Consider the following 15816-nt stretch of genomic DNA (forward strand, 5'->3'; position numbering starts at 1 on the left):
CTCTTTGGGTTTCGAGCCTGGCGTCACAATCTTGGACAACAGAGCTCAGGCATGGCCTCAATTGGGCCAGGAGAGGTTCAGGTCAGATACTAGGAAACATTTCTTCACTGAAAGAGTGGTTAAGCATTGTAAAATGCTCCCCAAGCAGCATTTAGAGTCACCCTTCCTGAAAGTGTTAAAGCAGATGTGGCCGTTCCCAATGTGGTTGAGTGGCTGTGGAGGATTTTGGTCAAAGGTTGGACTTGATGGTCTTTAAGGTCTTCTCCAACTTTCTGATTCTATGATTGCTTTCTCTTCCAGCTCCAGTGCTGTCTAAATTCCCCTCCATCCGAGGATTCATCCCACCTAAAGCAGAGGGTAAATCATCTCCTCTAAAGCCTTGCTTTGCTGGTGTTGGTTTCAATTCAGTGTGGGCTCTGCAGAGCAGCAGGAGGGGTCCATCAGCTCTTGACAGATGCCCTTGGGGACAACCCAAGGACACCACAGAACTTCTTAATACCAGGCTCAGTAAAGAGACCAATGGTATTTTAGAGGATTTCTGCACAACTTGACCAAAATGTAGTGCAGGGAAGTGTGACATGTTTAAAATTAAAATTCCCTGTAAAGTCCCTTATTAAATTTAATGAGCATATGCTCTCATAGCTGATAGAAAGCAAACTATGAAATGGATTAGTGAGAAATGTTGAATTAATGGGGTTACAAAAAGTTTTTAATAAGTAAATATCATAATGCAGATATTGTGGCACTGCTGGCATTATTTGAAAATATTCCAAGCAAAATTTCAGTTTTAAAATTTATTGAGTGAAGTCAAGATTGAAGAATGAGGCAGCTTAGATGTAAAAAAAAAATTTAATTTACAGCCAACAAAGGACATAGCAGATTAAGTTTTCAAGTGTTATTGAGGTGTTCAGATCACAGTGGAAAAGTCCTGTGAACTTTCAAGAAGAAAACAACCTCTCAAAGGGCTGATGAGTCACCTTGTAGAATTTAATATAGCTATTTGGCTATGAGAACTGAAAAGACAATGGAAGAAATATTAAATTCCTTCTGTTTTATAAAGTGCCTTTTTTTTGAAGAAGGAGAGACAATATGTAACAATGTTTGGAAAACAGTTGGATGCGCAATAAAGGCTCCAGTATTGATATATAACCAAATTATTGAGAGAAATGATCTGGTGTTGCAGGAGTGAATGTTCATTGAGCAGTGAATAACTGCATTGGGCTGGGATTTGGGGAGAAAAACAAAAACCAGAGGAGATAACAAGACAGCAGGAATCTTAGGCTGGAAAGTCTAGGGAAAAATCTTCAAAGCAGAAGTGAAACTGTCAGTGTCAGGGATCCTTGCCCTGACTCTGAGAGGCTTCCCACAAGCTGAGCATTGCCTGATCAAAGAGCTGAGAGCAATCCCAGTGCTGCCAGCTGGGAAGGAGGGGGGAATTGCCAGGGATGGAAGCAAGAGGGACTCTGGGGCCTGGGCAAGGGTCAGAGTGAGCTCACCGACTCCCAAACAAGAAAGATACCTGGAAATGGACAAGTTTACGGCTTGCTTTGGGATCTTTTTTTGTTTGTTTGTTTTTCATTCACCATGCTCCAGTTCTGACAGAGCTGGAGAGGGACTTTTCACAAGTGTGTGGAGTGATAGAACAAGGGGGGATGGCTTCAAGCTGACAAAGAGCAGGTTTGGATTAGATGTCAGGAAGAAATTCTTCCCTGTGAGGATGCTGAGGCCCTGGCACAGGGTGCCCAGAGAAGCTGTGGCTGCCCCATCCCTGGAAGTGTCCAAGGCCAGGTTGGACAGGGCTTGGAGCAGCCTGGAATAGTGGAAGGTGTCCCTGCCCATGGAAGGGGTGGAACAGGATGAGCTTTAAGGTCCCTTCCAACCCAAAGCATTGTCTAAGATTGAGAAAATTTGGTTTCTGGAAGGAGAAGGGAAAGAGCAGTGCATAGGTTGAAGATTCTCCATGCAAGGGCTGGTCAGGCTCAGCATGGCAAGGCTCACGTTTCAGAAACTGATTTTTAATGGATTTCCATAGATCCCTCCCACAGTTTTACACTTGGTTCTACAGGAATTATGGTATATAAAAAATTAGGCATCGGTTGGAACAACAGAGGTCACAGCACCTTGTAAATCTTTGTGGTTTAATCCTGGCTTTAATGGTGCTGTGACCATCAGAGTCATAGGTTTGGGTGCCTTTTCTTCCACATGAGGAATGGCATTGAAACTCTTACAGGCTTAGGAATCTCAGGTCTTTTGGAGGAAACAAGTCACCTCCTTTAAATGTCTTACACATTTTACAAAAGTTAGGCTGCTGCTGAGGTAGGAAATGGCATTGATGCAAGAAAGGCAAGGCTGTGCTGCAGCCTCAGTACAATGATCTCTTAGATTCTATTATCCTGATGAATGAGTAAACCCCTTGTGAGACAGCCCGTCCTGTCAAGTGTCCTTGGTTTCCAGGGACATTTCTCATTTTGCGTCAAGCATTCCCTTTGTCCCAGCTCCATCTGGCACCCATGGCCTGGGATTTACGTGGCAGGAGATGATTGAAAATAGCATTCATGAGCTGTTTTCTAAACCACCCCTTTACCTGAGCCTTTAAACAGAGTGCTCACAGCCCTGGTGCCTCATGTTCCACCTTCACATCCCCATCTCTTCTCTGGTCTTGCTTTTTATCCTGCGGCATCTCAAAGGATTCATCAAGAGCATTTCTGAAAGACAAACTGCAAAAGTTTTCAAAACTCTCTGTGTTTTCTGAAAGAAATCAAAAGCCAGACTCTCAAGTTGAGATACATATTTTGCTGTGTGTATTTTCAATTGCAGGTACAAAATTTGAAACTGCGTATATCTTTATTTTACCACACTACTGAGGCACTGTTAAAAGAAAAAGAAATGTTTTGATGTCTGTTTTTAAAAAAAACCTTGCCAAAATGATGCTCTCTTGTATTGCATATCATCAGGTGCCAGCTGAGTTAGTCAAAAGAAAGTGATCATGGAGATGTTTGATGATGAAAGACACTATTTTTATTTTGCTAATAGGCAAGTCAAGAAACAACTTTTATGTCTGCATAAAAATAAATTCTCTCCTTCTCCATTTAACCATAAGGTTAAAGTCCAAGCTCTGAATAGACCTGCAGGATATTCTAAATTTTGCTGTGTTTTTCCTTTGCTCTCTCTAAAGGAACTGTGTTCATTTTGCTTCCATAATCCCCTGCTGGTTTTTCCCCCTCTAATAGATTTCCCCTTTTATTCTGTTCTCACAGCCTGCCCCACCACCACCTCCAGAGAAGGTTCCATAAGAGGTACAGTAGCAGATGCAAGCCCTGGTGCTGCTGGGCTGTGAGTGAAAACACTGCTTGGGAGATATATGCAAGAGCTGAGTGTGGGGAAAATGTCCCAAGGAAAAGGGGAGAAGTGTGAAAACCAAAATTGGAACATATCTTTTATCAGGTAGTAGAATATTTTGCAGCACCTGAGTTGTTAGTGCTTAACACCAGGATTTTCACCAGCCTTAAGGAGGTGAAGCTTCAAACAGCCCTTGAATTCCAGCAGAATTTGAATTCCTATCTCAAAAAGGCTCCTCAGACTATCAAACTCCAAACCTCTCAGCAGGCCCTGGGATCCCCTGTGCATCCTCCAGAGCCAGAGGAGCTCTCTGCACTCAGGCTGCACAAATTTTGGGGGCAAGAATTTCTGCCTGAGCCATGAGAGCTGTTCATGCTGATGGGTTTGTGGCAAGTGTAGCTTCCTGAGAAAGCAGTGAATTCTGCTTAGAAAGGGTATCAGCTCCTTCCCAGAGAGTTCTGAGTTACAGGTGAGACTGAAGAACTGAATGCAGTTCTCAGGTCTGGTTGCTCCATGGAGCTAGATTATCTTTAAGGTCCCTTCCAACTCAAGCTGTTCTATGACTCTATGATAATAATGGGATTATATTTCAATATGTTTTTAATCGTGACTCAAGCCTTCTCTTCCTGTGCATTTTAAAGAGAGTCAGTGTCAGAAGCTCCATACTAGAGATAAATGGCCCTCAAGTAGGTCATTTATTTTGGCAAACTCCCTTGTACTGCTGGGATATGAAAAAATAATGAAATAAAAGCGCCCTGGGCCAACCCCCAGGCGAAACAAAAACTCAAGCCAAGAAACTGCAGAAGACTGTGAATAGTGAAGGGAAGTGAGGGAATCCAGACTGAAAGAACCACACTGAAATGAAGCCCTTCCATTTGCTCAAGAAGGAACCATCTCCTTCATCCCAGTCTGCTGCAAACTCTGATAAACTCAAACAGAATCCAAACAGTGAGATCTTGTCTGACTGAACATAAAACTGAAATGAAAATGACTTGGTGCTTTAATGATGAGCTGGGGGAGAGAAATTAAGCTGCATGAGCCAGAGAAGATGTCAGAGGTGTCACAGGAGAATCTCTGTAGCCCACACAAGGCAGGTCAGCCATGGGTGTCTCCTGAAAATAGAGAGAAATGGAAAAGTTTGTATTTTAAAGCTTTTTTCCAATTTTTTTCTGTCTGTTACACACAAGGCATTTCAGAGTAGAAATCATTTTCTCTCCCTGCTAGCAATTACTGGACTGATTCCATGCCTTTTGAAGATAATACTTTGTGTGTAGTTGAAAGGAAGAAATCGTTGGAGTAACATCTTTCTCATTGGGGTTTTTTTCATCCTGAAGATTTGAAAACACACTTGTGAAAGCCTCCATCTTTTGCCCACTCTTCTTCAAGAGGAAAAGATTACAAGAAATGTGCACACAGCCTTCTTTACCTTGAGGGGTACACTCGAGCTGGTGTTGTGTCATGCAGGGCATTTTCTCCTGCTGCCTTCTCTGTGCTAATTCAACCTACTCTTCAAAGACATTTTTGCACTGCTGCCTAACCACTGATTTCTCTGTTCTCCTTTGTTCCAGGATTTGATATGATGGAAGTTTTTGGCTTGGTAGAGAAGGAATATTCCTCCATTAAGGGCGTGGCCATGGAGCCCTTTGTGTTCAGCGGCTCCCGCACCTTCACCCTGTTCAGGGACATTCAGCTCACCCAGAGGACCAGGTGGGAGCACGGCTCTGGCTCTTGCCATCCTCATCCTCAGCCTCATGCCCTGTGCACAGCAAAGGAAGGTCATTCTGGGGAGGAATGGTGCAGCCCTGCTGGCAATTTCCAAATGAAATGATAAATACGATGAGCTAAATCAAACCATTGGTAGATTGAAAAAATAGCCAGAGGGTTTTTACCTAATGTATTAATAAATAAACCCCTGACTTTCCTCAAGATGAGTTGTCATGTAAAAATTAAGGGGACACAATAGTATTTATTATAGATTTGTACAGCCAAACATTTTCACAGTGCTGTTTTTTGGTTTCTACAGAATCACTTTTTTCCAGCTTTTTATTTGCTGTGATGGACAGGAGGATCATGTCACGTATGGACACTGCACCAGTCTTTAGGCATTCTGTCCACAGCCACCTGCATTTCAGGGATGGCAGTTTGAGGTCACATTTTCATCTTCAATCCCTTCTCCCAAATATCTCTGGTTTGGAGAGAGATCTTTGCTTTAGAAAATATCACTCTCGTAGCTGCTCTCTGCTGCCTGGGCTGCACTGATGAGAGGGAATAACCATTAGCTCTGGCTTGTGGCTTGACCTCATTCCGTTGCCTATGAAGCTTCTCCACAGGTCCCAAGCAAGCCAGGCAGCTCCTGTGACCTCATTCCTTTTTTATGATTATGAACCAGAATTATCTGACTCCTGACATTCATTGCTACTTTGTTTAAAGCCTAATTACTGAGCCACTGACTCCGCTTAATCTTAGTTAAAGAGGCAAAGCTTCTTAGAGTAAACAGAGTGGGGGAGATTCAGAGAACCCTTTGGTCTAACTACTCAGGAAATGATGGGCAAATCCTTTTGTTCAGCTCTTATAGATGCCTTTCAAGGACACTATCCCTTCAGAAACTGAGTGAGAAAGAAAAAATCTTCTATTATTATTTGTGAATCAGTCCTAAAAAGATGCCTGATGGGCTGTGTTTATGCCATGCCAATGTGTCCTGTTTCAGATTACAGGCGTGTTTCAGGCAAAGCAATTTGACCTTCCCTTATTGCCTTGTATCCTCTCACTGTTGCTGAACCTAAATCCTGCAGCTGGGATGGGGGGACCCAGAGGGGGCTTTGCTGTGGGCTCAGTGCTTATCCCTGAAGGGCATTTACACTGATTTAGGATAATAGAATCATTTAGGCTGGAAGAATCACTGAGTCAAACCATTACCCTAATGCTGCCAGGTCTGTCACTAAACCACATCCCTAAGCCAAGAGTTTTGTGCCAAGGTTTAAAGATTTGCCCCATGATATATGGCAACGATTCCTCCTCCTTGAAGAGGAGACCTGGGGGAGTGCTTTGGAACCTGGCAGGGATGTTTTTTAAGCCTCCACTGAGCTCTCATCTCAAAAGCATTGGGGCTGCACTGGCTGTGGCTTGGCATTCCCTGAGGCAGCTCTGGCAGTGATGGATTGACACCAGCTGCTCCAGCTGAGCATCCCCCAGGCACCAGGAGAAGCCCCACGAGGGCTCATCACTCACCACAGAGCTGTCCAGGCACAGCAGGTCCAGGCTCTTTCTGTTCATATCACCATCAGATGATGGTGCTCCTGGGAGCAAAGCCAGTGCAGTTCTGACCCCTCAGGGAAGGATGTTGAGATGCTCGAGTGCATCCAGAGGAGGCAACGAGGCTGGTGAGGGGCTGGGAACACAAACCCTGTGAGGAACCCCTGAGGGAGCTGGGAGTGCTCAGCCTGGAGAAAAGGAGACTCAGAGGTGACCTGATCACTCTCTACAACTTCCTGAAAGGTGGTTGTACTCAGGTGAGGTTGGTGTCTTTCTCCAGGCAGCAACTGACAGAACCAGAGGACACCGTCTCAAGCTGCGTCAAGGGACATATGGGTTGGATATTAGGAAAAATTTTTTTACAGAAAGGGTGATAAATTTTTGGAATTGCCTGCCCAGGGAGGTGGTGGAGTCACCAACCCTGGGTGTGTTTAACAAAGCCTGGATGTGGCACTGGGTGCCAGGGTTTAGTTGAGGTGTTGGGGCTGGGTTGGACTCGATAATCTTGAAGGTCTCTTCCAACTTGGTCATTCTGTGATTCTTTGCCGGCCCCCCTGCCCAGCAAACACTAGGATGAAGCTGCAGGGTGTTTCTGGTGGTTTAAATCACCGATGTTCCCTTGCTTTGTGTCATTGCAGTGATGTGCACCTGTTTGCCATCCCACCTGAGCACACCATCGTGGTCCTGCTGCGCCTGCTGCCCGACACGCCCAAGGAGCCCTTTGCTGTGTGGCAGGTCACCGACGAGGACTTCCAGCCTCTCCTGGGCGTTAACCTGGACCGTAAGATTTCTTGCTAAATGCATTCAATTCGGCTGCTTCCATACATCTTGTAAGCAGCAGGGCTCACTTGGAATGTTTGATGGTTTCCCTACTCAGCAGCAGTGTCTTGGGAAGCTTTGTCGTGGCTGCCAGCCTCATGTTTAAATCACTGCCCAGTGCAACTGGAAGACATGTCTTTATTTTTATTCTACTTGTAGCACATTCTTTATTTTTACATATTTGTTCCATTGTTTAGAAGTAGTTCTTGATAACATAGGAAATCTTCCACCATGTTTAAGGCTAATTATTTACTGCTGTATATATGTGTGAAATCAATTTCTAAGCTGTTATTTGTCCTATCTTCCCTGCAGCCAGTAAGAAATCCTTGACCTATTTCAATCATGACTACAAGGGTGATTTACAGGAAGTCTCCTTTGATGAGCAGGAAGTGAAGAAGATATTCTATGGGAGCTTTCATAAGGTCCTTATCAAGAGAGGGAGAATTGTGGCTCATGATCTCACTCTGGTCAGGGAGAATCATTCAAACTGAGGGGTGATCATCCAAATGCTTTGCATCCTGATTGCCAGAGAAGTGGCCAACCTCTTAGATATGTTGAAATTCATAATTGTAAAGAATTCAGATGGATCTCATGGCCAAAATATGATTTCCACATATTGATTTTTCCCTTTTACCCCATCCTTCAAAAACTGTTGTTGTTATAATCAGGAAAAATTGAAAAATAATTAGGTTTTTTAGAATTTAGAATTTTGGTAACCATTTAGTTCTGGGTGAAAGGAAAAGGGATTCCAGCCTTGTGACAAAGCCACTTTATCACTCATGATGGGGTGGGGATTTGGCTATACATGTCCTCATAGCAAAGGGATTGCACCCAAATGAGCAACGAGCTCTTTCCGTGGGTATCTGTGGGCAGGTTCATTACTCACCTCCAGCAAGGCTTCTCCCAAGAAGAGGTGAGGGGATCAACAAGGGAAAGCACATACTAAAACTCACTCCTGAGCCCCCTCCATCCACTCACTCACTAAAAACGCCCCAGGTGTGCCAGCAGCAGGCTGGGGATGGGGCAGAAGGTGTTGCTGTCAATAGGAGACCCCCTCATCCCACCGTGGACCTCCAACACAGCTTTGTCCTCCTGCTGCCCAGGTGCACGTGGCCGTGAGCCACTCCAAGGTCAAGCTCTACGTGGACTGTAAGAAAACAGCAGAGAAGCCCCTCAACACCCTGGGCAGCATCTCCACGGCTGGCTTCATCATGCTGGGCAAAGTGACGCGCACCAGAGGGCCCCGGAGCGGCTCCGTGCCCGTGAGTGCTGGACGCGCTGGCTGGGGTGGCAGTGGGCAGGAGTGCCTCATCACCCTCATCTGAACCCCTCCCCGCACTGCTGGGCTGCTCCCCGTGGGTTTAATGAGCTTTCCCAGCACTGGGAGAGCGTTTCTGTCCCTCCTGCCTTGGTGTGGGGACTGTGATGGGAGTGTGTCCCAGAGGAGCCTTCTGCTGGCTGCGTCCCCCGGGGCTGGGGCAGCACAGCGCCTGCACTGGGATGCTGAAGCAGACAGGAGGGTTTGGGAATTGGTTCTGCAAGGAAACTCGGGCACATCAGCCCACACAGAGCGATGCTGGGAAGTGCTGGTGGCTGGAGGCAGCAGAGCTGGGTGTGCCTCAGTCTCCAGTGTGTTTGGATTTGTCTATCTGAATACAAATGAGGGGGAAATAATCTCCAGTAGAGAGGCTCTTTATCAGCTACTACTTGGGAAAAATAACCAACCCATCAGGGAGTGCTGGCCTGTGGGTGTATCCTCACTGCTCCACACAGCTCTGCAAGGAGCTGCTCCCTGCCAGGGGACAGCAAAAGGGGATGTGTGCACTCAGTGTGTGGTCTGTGCACAGTCCTCAGGGCACAACCACCCTTCTTCTGTCTGTCTGTTCCACTCTTACCCCCCAAAGCAGGAGTGTTAATTATGTGCAGAATGAGAGGCAAGTTCATCACTCACAAGGGTCTGGTGGGGCTGTAGGAAATAATTCACCACTGATGTGAAGACCTTGCTCCTTGGCCCTGCTTTTATATCTAGAAATCGAGGGGAAATGGCTCATCAGTTGATTTATAGCTCCCCTAGCCTCAAAGCAGCACCATAAAAACACTGTGTCCCTTGTGCATTCCCAATTGCAAACTGAGAGGCAGAGGTCTGGGATAAACCCATAATAAAGGTGGAATTGCCTGTAAGAAATGGGGTCTGCTGTGTAACAAACCAGGGGACAGTGTGTTCAATCAGTATTTACTTGTTTCCTAAATAAATCCTCTGGTAATTTGATCAAAACCTGTGGCCATCAAGGCAGGAATCTGTCCCTCCCAAATTCTCTCTGCTAGCAGCTCAGCTAGACAGCTCTGGCCAAATAATAAACAGCCTTGTGCCATCCCTACTCCCACTGCCTTTCAAGCACAGCAACATTTCACATCTTCCACAGCTGTCCTTGAGAAGACAGAGTGCCTCATTATTGGTTATCATGGAACCTTATTTAATTTAAGAAATCTTTAAATGCCACTTGATCTGCAGGGCTCATCTGTATCAGTAACCCTCCCTGGGCTGCACAGCTCTCTCCTTGTTAAATGCATGGAGTGAAAGAAAAAAATAAAAGATGAGAAATGGTGTCAAGGCAAGAAAAATTAATCTCTGCCTCATTATTTTGTTTGGCTTTGTGCAGTGTGTGCTTTTTTGTTAATCACAATGGGAAGATGTGGCTGTTGCGAGGGAGGCAGTGAGAGACTGGTTGGGGTTTCTGGGGAGGGGAATCACATCCTGCCCTGGGAAACTCTGCTGCCACATTTCCCCTTCTCCCCATGCCCCCAAGGGGAGCAAATCAAAGTTTGCTTTCACATTCTGGTAGTGCTGAAGCCCAATTAGTTGAGAACCTGCTGCTATTGCAGGGCTGTGAGTAAACTGGAGGCGTGATGTGAAGCTGCTTTGTTGACTTGCTCAGCAAGACAGAGACCTGAGGACTTGTGGAACACTCAGTCTGGGGGTAGCTCTCAGGTTGTGGCTTTTTTGGGGTACAGTTATAATTGGGATCACACAGAAGATTCCAGTCAAATCATCCCTGAAGATTATTTTTATCGCTTGAACTTAATGAAATTTGGGGATGGGTGGTGGGAGCCAATGACAGTTTCTTATCAAACTCTCTCTTTTTTTCCCCCCAGTTCCAGCTGCAGTCTCTGCAGCTCTTGTGCAGCAGTGTGGGGGCAGAGCAGGACAGATGCTGTGATCTCCCTGCGCTGGTAAGGCAAGGGGCACTGCTCTGCCCATTGACAGCAAGCTGGGGAGGATGGGACAAGTCCATGGTACTGAAGTGACACTGGAAATTATTTTGATAGACTTAAGAGGGAAAGAATTATTTTCCACTTGGGAATAACATCAGTGTGTTTCTTGGTGAAGCCAACAAAACTATGTTTGCTTCAAAAAGAGTGAAAACTTCCAATCCTGGTGCAGTGCATAATTTTCCTGCCTTGGCAGTCCTAGAGCTTTGCTGCCACCTCAGCCCTGAGGCACAACATCACCCACTCTTCCTTTCACTTCTCAACACAGACACCTGCTATATGGGGTGTATAAATATGTAGAAAGGAGAAAATTACCTTCCAATATTTGTTTTGCACATTGCAGGCAGGGCTGGTTCATATTTTTTTTTCTACATTTGTTATTCAACAGAAAAAATAAAGCACTCGATTGCTCACAAAAATCTCTCAGTGGAGTAGAAAAAAAAATTCTGCTTTTTTTCGAGTAAAAGATTGAATTTTGAAACACTGAGTGTTGTACTTGTGATCCATCCTGCTCTTGCTGTGCAGCTGCTCATGACTGGTTTTGGCTTGATTTCATTTCAGAGGGACGAGGACACCTGCCCTAGCTTGGCTCCTGCCTGTTCCTGCACTTCTGGGCGCCCAGGCTTGCCAGGACCCCCAGGGCCCCCTGTAAGTCCACTGTCCCCTCCAGTGTATTGCAGGTGCTGCTCTTGCTTCATTTTTTGTGGCATGTTGGCCATTGGATAACGCTCCTGGGGCTCTGTGGGGTTTTAGAATCACAGAATCGCTCAGGTTGGAAAAGATCCTAAAAATCATTGAGTCCACTCATTAATCAGGGCTGCCAAGCCCAGCTCTAAACCACATCCCCTAGAGCCACAGCTACACTTTTAAATCCCTGCAGAAATGGTGATCCCACCCCTGCCCTGAGCAGCCTGTGACAGCCCTTTTGGGGAAGTTTTATCCTCATGTCTCATCTAAACCTCCCCATGCGCAACTTGAGGCCGTTTCCTCTCATCCTAACTCAAGGAGCTTTTCCAGGGTCAGGCTGAGAGTTTCCCTTTGGGTTTTGGATGGTGATGAAGTGGGGAGTTGGAGAGTTGGCAGTGCAACAGCTGCAGCTGGGAACAGGCTGAGCAGGGCCTGGTTCCACATTAATCCTCTTAGGAGAGGAGGACAGGTCACCCTCAGTGTCTGCAGAGATTTCATGGGTTTCAGGCTCTGAAATTGTCTGTAAATTTAAGGAAAAAACAACTCACCAGAAAAAAAAATCTTCCTGTCTGGATCTATGTTAAATTGGAGCCTGTGAGTGTCTGTGTGGGTGGACAGTGTAAAGAGAAAGGGGAGACTTTGCTATCCTGTCTGTCCCCAAAACTCTCTTTCTGTTCGGTGAATGTCACTTGCAAGAAAACCCTGAAGAAACGGGGGTGAAGAGAAAACAGCCATTACATCTGCAGTGTGCTCAGGAAAAAAGGGCATAAATTCTGCCCTGTCCCTTATGGATGCAGGAAAGCTGTCATGGGCTTAAATCCCAGGAGAAAATATTCCTGTTAAACACTAGGAAGCAGTTATTAAAAAAAAATTGTTTTTTGAAAATCTGGGGAAGGATATTTGATTTGCACAAGCCAGCTGAAACCTGACAGACAGCCTGTCCAGAGCAGCTCAGCTCAACCACTCCAGGTGCTTTTCTCCTGGAAAATAACAATAAATGGAAACATTTGCCTTCTTTTTCAAGTGAAAAGGTCTCAGATCACCTCCTGCACTGACCTGTGGTTTAGCTGTGAGTTCAGCTCTATGCAAGGAGAGTGCCTCATTGCAGAGTAATTACTTGCTCATTCTGGTGGAAGTTTAATTAACAGCACACTCCACTGTCAGAATTTGCTCCAATATCCTAAGTGCATAATTAGCAGCTTCCATTGCCCTGTGGTTTAAGCATCTCCACAGACAACTCCTTAAAGAGCAGGACTCTTTAAAGCATTAGAGGAAATTGGGTTTTGACACATAACCTTCTCCTCACACCACTGAACCCTTGGTAATTTGCTGCAGTTACAACAGCACTCACTGCTATTTTTAAAATTCCAGTTAGCAAGACATGTCCCACCTTGTATTTATCACTGTCCCTAATGAGTGTGTCTGACTAGATCCAGCTGGCTTCTGAAATGAGTTTCTGGGCACTTCTGAAAGCACCTTTCCCAAAGTTCCCTGCCTGTGCTTCTCAATTCAAATCCACATGGTTTATTTTGGGTTCAAGAATAGCAACGTTCAGATTAAGATGTCAAAAATTCACACAAAATGAGGTCGTGCCAGGAGGTTGGTTTCTTCTCCCCACCCAGAGTTAGGCAGAGCTAAGCCAGGTTTCCCAGAGCCAGGTCTGTCCCTGATCTCAGCACGTCACTTCTCTGGGGTGGAGAGTGTAAAACCCAGCTGAATTCCATGATGAGCACCCCCTTTCTCCCTTCTCAAGTGTGTTCCCATGTCCATATGAGATGTCTCAGCATGGATCCACTCAGAGGGAGCTGGAGGGAGGTTAAATAGTTTGAAACTTCATCCCTGCCTGCTGGGAATAAGTGCTGTGCTCCCAGTGCTGGAGGGTGTTACTTTCTTCTTCCCCTACCCACATTTCCTGGACAACTCAATTAATTTTCTTTTTATCTCTATTTGTTTTGAGCTCTGTGGGGCAGGAAACCTTTTCCAGTGTGGGGCAGTGAAGTGCACAGAGTTCTGTCCCCCAGGCTTCTGGTTACAGTGCAATAAATGTGATGATGTTCTTTGTGTCCCACTGGCAGGGCAGCCCTGGCAGGAGAGGACCTCAGGGGGAGCAGGGGGAGCCAGGACCCAAGGTGAGTCCTTAGGCTGGAGATTATCTCCCTGCACCAAGCTGAGCCCAAAGAGAGTCATAACAACACACAGAGGAGGATGGGATCACTTATTATTAATTAATGCTCAGTTGGGCTTTGGAGATGGAGATGACGAGCCTGATTGTGCTGAATTAATGCACTGACCATGGTCAGCAATGTCCTCTGAGAGCAGCTGTGCTGTGACAGGGTCAGACTTTGTGCTGTGACAGATCTCCTGCCCTGGGGCAGAGAGGGAACACAGCCCTGAGGTGAGCTGGAGGAGTGGCTGGGGTTGAATCCCTCAGCCCTGGGACTGTAGCAAACCCTGGTGCAAGAGTTCACAGCTCCATGGATCAGCACGGGGCAGAGCCAGAGCAGAAAACTGGTCCCATTTTTGGGATAACATCTGGGAAAGCAGCATGGTTGCAGGGGAAGGATTTGGGGAAAGGAATGAGAATGGACACAGATCTCAGAAATGGGCTAAGGAACATGGCTTTTTGCTCTCTGGCCAGCTTGAATAACAGGAATCACTGCTTGGGAAGGTGAGTTGTGCTCTACAAAGCACCCCCTGCAGCTTTGCTGTCTGCTCTCATGAAAGATGCACCAAAATCCTGGACCTAAAACACAGGCAGCTGAGGTTACTGGAGATGCCCTCAGTGCCCCAGTTCAATCTTGAATCCTGTAGGTGGTTCATGCTGACCCAGGCTGTGCAGTGCAGCCCATGAGGACAGCAGGCACCAACCACTCCCTTCCTTTATAATTGTTTCCTTGTTTTTGGTTTCAGGGTGAGCCAGGCCCCCCTGGACAAGTGGGACCAGCAGGTCCCAGTGGCCAGCAAGGCTCTCCAGGCTCCCAAGGAATCACAGTTCAGGGCCCTGTGGTATGTGACCTCTTCCATTGCCCTTTTTCTGTCACTCACTCACTCTTCCCAGCTAGAACCTGTCAGGAATGGGTGTCAGTGCTGTGATTTATGTGTTTCCATCACCCTCACCAGCAGCTGAACAGCTGCAGAGGGAGAGATGACAATCAGTGGGTTTATGCTGACAAAGCCCTGCGCTTCATCATTGTGGCCAGAGCCTGCTTTTGTCCAGACTCCCCTTAATGGGCTTTTATTTCCAGCAGCCCAGTGGGGTCCCTTCCAACTCAGGATATCCTATGAATATTCAGGCATTTCTCTTCCCAGTGATCATCATTGCTTGGCAGGGAGCAGTGGCAAGGGCTGCCACATGTCTGGGATGGCAGAGTCCCTGTGCACATGCTGTGGCTGTAAATTACCCTGGGACACTGCGGGGAGCAGGAACAACCTGGGACATGCATGTGGAGCAGCAGGATGCTCTTTGCCTTAAAGGGTTCTGCCACACACCCAACTGTGTGCTTCTGCTTTAATCCAAGGGGCCACCAGGAATTAAAGGAGAGAAAGGAGACACTGGAATCCCTGGCATGCAGGTAACGGTGAACACCACTCCATCTACTTGTCCCAAAGATTTGTTAGTTTTTTTTGTTGTTTTTTTTTTTTTTTTGTTTGTTTTGTTTTTTTTTTTGTTTGTTGTTGTTGTTTTTGTTTTTGTTTATTTTGGTTTGGGGTTTTTTTGTTTTTTGGGAGTTTTTTTGGGGTTTTCTGTGGTTTTTTTTTGTTTGTTTGTTTTTTGTTTTTGTTTTTGTTCTTTTTTTCTGAGTAACTACTTTAAGCAAGTCTGAAAAGTTGTTGCTCTTGTCTGCTTGGGAACTGTCTGTCATTTTGGAATGCCATCACTTTCCTAAGCAAACTGATGTTTGCTGGTCACCTGGTGTTAGAGAGATAGACCTATCTGCAAACTGGATATGATGAAATTAAAGCTGGGGTAACAGTCTTTGCTCTATGTAATGAATAACTCTCTGTCTTCTTTGACCTTTCTCTTCTGTCCTCTGTTCCAAGATGGATTAGGGCAGTGATAATCAGATGCTGACTTTACCCAGCATTTCTGATTTACAGGGAATTCCTGGTGTGCAGGGAGCTCCGGGCAGGGATGGACTTCAAGGTGCAAAGGTAAAACATCTCATCCCTAAGGTTTTGTGCATGGGTGCCTAAAAATCTGCTAGGAGCATCCCAGCAGAGACCCAAAACTTCCCAGTGCACTCAGTGCAGAAGTGAATGGTCTTTTCACAAAGCCAGAGGGATTGGGGGAAAAAAAGAGGCTCATTTCAGGTTTGGCCAAATTTGAGCAGATACTGCCCATCTTGCTGCTCGATGCTTTTCTTACCCTTTTCAGCAAGTTCCTGCTAAAAGCAGCACATGGCAAAGCATCTCACTGCTGATGAGGTCTCTCAGAATCCTCTTGTTAGT

General features: G+C 46.0%; 1 protein-coding gene across 1 annotated transcript in view; it reads left to right on the plus strand.

The window, feature by feature from the left end:
* Window positions 1-15816, plus strand: part of COL20A1 (collagen type XX alpha 1 chain) — a 48455-nt gene that overhangs the window by 24971 nt on the left and 7668 nt on the right. The window contains exons 20-31 of the mRNA XM_059480765.1: window positions 301-357; window positions 3258-3296; window positions 4908-5046; window positions 7230-7372; window positions 7723-7832; window positions 8514-8672; window positions 10564-10641; window positions 11242-11328; window positions 13443-13496; window positions 14278-14373; window positions 14886-14939; window positions 15466-15519. Of these exons, the coding sequence (XP_059336748.1) occupies window positions 301-357; window positions 3258-3296; window positions 4908-5046; window positions 7230-7372; window positions 7723-7832; window positions 8514-8672; window positions 10564-10641; window positions 11242-11328; window positions 13443-13496; window positions 14278-14373; window positions 14886-14939; window positions 15466-15519 (1070 nt within the window). The remainder of the gene's footprint in view (window positions 1-300; window positions 358-3257; window positions 3297-4907; window positions 5047-7229; window positions 7373-7722; window positions 7833-8513; window positions 8673-10563; window positions 10642-11241; window positions 11329-13442; window positions 13497-14277; window positions 14374-14885; window positions 14940-15465; window positions 15520-15816) is intronic.

The sequence above is a fragment of the Ammospiza nelsoni genome, chromosome 12 (genome assembly GCF_027579445.1).
Source record: "Ammospiza nelsoni isolate bAmmNel1 chromosome 12, bAmmNel1.pri, whole genome shotgun sequence".
NCBI classification, from domain to species: Eukaryota; Metazoa; Chordata; class Aves; order Passeriformes; family Passerellidae; genus Ammospiza; species Ammospiza nelsoni.